Below are 4,555 nucleotides of genomic sequence, written 5' to 3' on the forward strand. Positions count from 1 at the left end.
TTCTTTTCTTTCTCTCTTTCAATGTACCTGGGCGTGTGTTTTTTGTTCGTCGCGTACAAGCGATCTTTATTTGTTGTGACTATTGGAGTCTTTTTTTCTGCCTCTTTGTTTTTTTTTTTTTTTTTTTTGATTAACAGGGAAGAAGATTTTCAGCAAAAAACATTCATCCGCTGCATAATCATTTTCTCTCTAGTGAGACGTTCTAACAACATCACTGCATCTCGGATCCTTGTTTCCGAAAATATTAACATTAATAGGCGTAAATTCGCTCGCTCATGTTTTGCAATTGATCGTCTGTGTGCCGCCTCCGCCACCAAAAGACGACATTGCTGCTTTTGCGCCAGACTCGGCTGCCGTCGTCGGCGCTGCTCTATTGCGCGTTGCCGACGCTCTTCCTGCTCTGCGGCCGCTGCGGCTGCGGCTGCCGACGTGGTGGAGGCGCCTGCTGCCTTTGCGGTTGTTGTTGCTGTCGCTGATGTTGTGGAGGCGCCGAACGATCGTCCCTTTGTGCCTCTTTTCCTCGCGGCCGCCGACGTTGTGGGGTGCGGGACGGCGGCGGCGGTGCGGGGCTGGCGGGGGGACGGCGGGAGGTCGACGAAGAGCCGCCAGTCGATGGGGCCGCGCCGGCCGCCGGGCGGTTGTTGGGCGGTGCGGGCGTGGTGCTCGAGGGCGGCCTCGTAGGCGGCGTGGAGGGCCTGAAAGCGTTCCTTCGCGTTGGCGTCGCGGCAGCGGTCGGGGTGGGTGGCCACCGCCAGCGTGCAGTACGCCGTGCGGATATCATCATACGAGGGATAGGCAGAGAGGCCAAGGACACCCCACGCCCGCCGAATCCCACGAGGCTCACGCACTTCCAATACCATTTGCTCTTGTTTTTGTTTTTTTTTTTTAATTTTATTTTTATAAAAAAATATATATATATATTTCTCCTCTCCCTGTGTGTGTGTGTGAGGGTGAGTGTATATGTGTATGTATAATGCTCTCTCCCACCAACTTACAGTCCCCCAAGAGAGACCTTATGTATATGTATATATGTGCAAGGATCTATTTATGTATATATGGAGTGTTAAATCCACAGACAGAATAGAAAACAAAAAAAAAAAGAACACATTACTCAAAACACATGGCTATTTCACAATAGGTCCATATATATATTAGTTATATGCAACACTGTACGAAAACAAAAAAAAAAAAGAAATACAGGCAACCAAAGAAATACCAGAGAAAAAGAAATTAGAATCTGGTAACACTTATCAGATTCCACTTGGGTAAACTTTCAAAGATCATTCACCACTCACACACACACACAGATACAAACAACAACAACAACAACCATACTCGTTGATTTTTCTTTTTTTGTTTGTTTATCTGTCTCTCATTTTTTTATTTTCCCCCATCAACATCTCTGTATGGGTGTGTGTGTTTTTGTGTATGTAAGAAAGTAACTTAGCGATTTCGTACAGCTAAGGCCTGTAAAAAAATTCGCTGAGCACGCTGTCGTCCCATTTCCTCTGGGGTAATAGCAGAAGAACTTTCCTGTTTAGCAATATCATCATTATTCTCACTCTTTACTGGATGCATTCCATCCTCAGTGGACTTCCTTATCATTGACTGAGGCATCATCTGATTCAGTAGTGCACTCTGCAGACGTTTCAAAGTTGCCTCTTCATTAACTCCAACTTCAATGTAATCAGCAACTGCACTGAGAAGTTCTGAATCCATTGCTGTACTAGAGGTTACATGATGCCTTTGAATTTCAGCATCCGCTGCGGAGAGCAGCTGCAATAACTCCTCTCGGGCATTCATTCTTAAAGAGGCTTGTAGAATAGAATTAACACGCCCACAGAGATACAACATATACATAAAAAAAAAACAAAAAACAAGAAAGAAAATATATACATAATAAGAAATAATACAGAATACTCAAGATTGAGAACAAAGCAACAAAACAATAACAAAGAGAAAAAAAAGTATAGGATTTATAATTAAGAAGAATAAATTGGTTTGGTTTTTGAGTAAAAAAGAGTGAAAAAATAAAAAAATAAATAGAGACTTCTAAAATGTAAAGGAGTCCCAAATAGCCTCACGCTCACGTTCTTCTTTTTCTTCTTGCATAGGAGTAAAGAAGGAAATAGCTACCTCAAGCACACGCCGATCCGATTCATGAATCTCAGCTAGAGAAGTAGGTGGGATACTTCTTGTATTCCCAATATCTACTGCACCTTTCCTGTTTCTAGCTTGTAATCTAGCTTTACGCTCTACAACAAGAAGTTTTAGTGCCCTTAATTCTATTTGTCGTCGCCAGTGTGCAAGTAAAATGAGGGCATTCTTAATATTTATATTATTAATATCGTAGCTGTAATTATTAATACTGGATACACATATACTGTTATCACTGGCAATAGTGTTATCTAATTGTGGCTGCAACACACTCTCACGAGGAGGCGTTGGAAAAGTAGTGAAAGGAGAAGGAATATGAGGTGAAAACGGAGATAAAAAATCATGTACACATAGTGGAGTAGCAGATTCTGCATTCTGTGAATACTCCAGTGACTCTACTTCAAGAGTGTTTGATATTGGAGCTCCACGAGAAGGTGTGGATGAGGCACTATTTAATGTGGTGCCAGACGGCGACTGCGGTACTTTTACTTTTAAAGCGCAGCAAACTCTACTGCATATTGCCCCTACAAGTGGACTCACCGTACGATTAGTCACTCTAGTGCGAATAGAACCAAATCGATCCATCTTCTCTCCTCGCATAGCCGCCAATCGATACTCTTTAAATCGTAAATGTGTAAAGATGGGAAAAATATGAGCAGACTCATCTAAACGACGTGAGACGTCCAACACGACTGGAGGGCGGCGGAAAAGCGGGAAAATTGTGAGGACTGCAGCCGTACTGCACGTTGTGCCTTGAAGTGTGAGATCGGGGATGATCTCATGTACGCGGCGGGCACAAATGATACTCGTCATGGCGAGTTGGGCATCTTGCAGAAAGAGAGAAAGTGTGTGCAGCCAGCGAAACACTAATTTAGTGTCATCCGCACGAATAATACAGCAGTGATGCTCTAAAGCTGCAGAGACAAAACCAGCCAGTTGTTTCGCTAACCCTATATTATTATTATTATTATTATTATTATTATTATTATTATTATTATTATTATTAGTATTAGTATTATTATTAGTAGTGGTATAAGAATTATTACTACTGTCTAATATAAGAGGAAATAAAGTATCACATGGACGAATATGTTGCCAAACTACACCTGCACGTAACCAACCGTTGATGTCTGCAGTAATCTTAGAAATATGACGTAACCATTCATGTACTACATCTACACTTTCACCATCATATCCATCGTTAGAAGGGTTATTACTATTACTATTACTACTCTTACTAGTGGCACTATTAGTAGAAGCATTGTTAGCTCTATTCCTTCTATTTTCATCCATAATATCCAGATATGTTTTCACTGTTTGATGTGTTAACAGTAAACGATCTCGTAAAGTAGGAAATATAAAATAAAGACGTGCATAGTCTTTAGATGAGTCAATTACAAAGGTTACAGCGCAATGTATCTGCAAATGCGGGAAAACCCCTCCAGAATGGGTTTCTCTCGCTTTAAAAAATAGTGTAACAAGTGCTAAACCCACTTCAGAAAGTAAAGTCATTTTTGATCGTTGAGAGACTAAACTGTTATCTGTATTAGAAGCATTTGGACTAGACATGGCATCCGAAGTTTCTTCCTCGCATGAGGAGATATCGAGTTTCTGTACAGAAAGAAGATCTTTCAAGACAATACGCTTAAGTCGTTCCAATAAAGATGGAGAAATACCTTCTCTAAATACTTGTTCATCTCTTGTTCGTATTCCATGCTGTGAATGAGAATCAATAAAAAAATAAGAAAGGACTTCTTGCGGAGTTCTTTCCAAAACCTGTAAAGCATCATCACATTGTAATGGAGATCTTCCTGAGGAGTATTCCTGCTCTTGCTGTTCTTGCATCTATATTATGTAGTTTCACTTTAATGTTAGATGATGACATGTGAAGCAGGTATGCCCACGTAGTAAAAAATAATAGACTACAGAATAATAAAGAAAAGAAAGGAAAAGAGAGAAAGGTGTAAAAACGTAGTGATATATATACAGACACAGAAAAACATATCGTAAGAAAAAAAAAAAACAAAAAAACTAAACACGTGTTTTTTTTTTTTTATTTTCTTTCTTAAAGGTCATCTGTTAGTATTGCAGTAACAAAGTATAAGGAATAATAAAGAAGCATATATCCCACCCATTCTTTGTTTAAATATGCAATAATGCCAAAGGGAGGCCATTCCGTGTAACGGCATAATCTGTTTCCCACAGCGAGAAGAAGGAGAATAAAGCAAATCGAGAAAACAAAACAAAACAAGGAAACTTCTTTCCTTTTTTAAATCAACAACAAGAACAACAACAACAACTGGGTATCACATATGCAAGTGAGCAATTGAAAACAATAGAAAAAGCAAGACACTTCAGAACGCACGTATATGTGTTTTTCCTTTTTTTTTTTTTTTTT

At 40.0% G+C, this 4,555-nt stretch overlaps 3 protein-coding genes across 3 annotated transcripts; all 3 read right to left on the bottom strand.

Moving 5' to 3' along the window:
* Positions 1–149: 149 nt before the first annotated feature.
* TM35_000014200 (chaperone DnaJ protein) lies at positions 150–860 on the bottom strand (the record flags this gene model as incomplete). The annotated part of the gene is made up of 1 exon (XM_029021101.1): positions 150–860. One exon carries the CDS (start codon positions 858–860, stop codon positions 150–152), a length of 711 nt encoding a protein of 236 aa, XP_028887609.1.
* Positions 861–1,443: 583 nt separating this feature from the next.
* On the bottom strand, positions 1,444–1,860 carry TM35_000014210 (uncharacterized protein; the record flags this gene model as incomplete). The annotated part of the gene is made up of 1 exon (XM_029021102.1): positions 1,444–1,860. One exon carries the CDS (start codon positions 1,858–1,860, stop codon positions 1,444–1,446), a length of 417 nt encoding a protein of 138 aa, XP_028887610.1.
* A 192-nt stretch (positions 1,861–2,052) lies between these two features.
* Positions 2,053–4,002, bottom strand: TM35_000014220 (uncharacterized protein; the record flags this gene model as incomplete). The annotated part of the gene is made up of 1 exon (XM_029021103.1): positions 2,053–4,002. One exon carries the CDS (start codon positions 4,000–4,002, stop codon positions 2,053–2,055), a length of 1,950 nt encoding a protein of 649 aa, XP_028887611.1.
* Positions 4,003–4,555: the final 553 nt, after the last annotated feature.

This window comes from Trypanosoma theileri (assembly GCF_002087225.1).
Source record: "Trypanosoma theileri isolate Edinburgh chromosome Unknown TM35_Tth_1_V1, whole genome shotgun sequence".
Classification (NCBI taxonomy): Eukaryota; Euglenozoa; class Kinetoplastea; order Trypanosomatida; family Trypanosomatidae; genus Trypanosoma; species Trypanosoma theileri.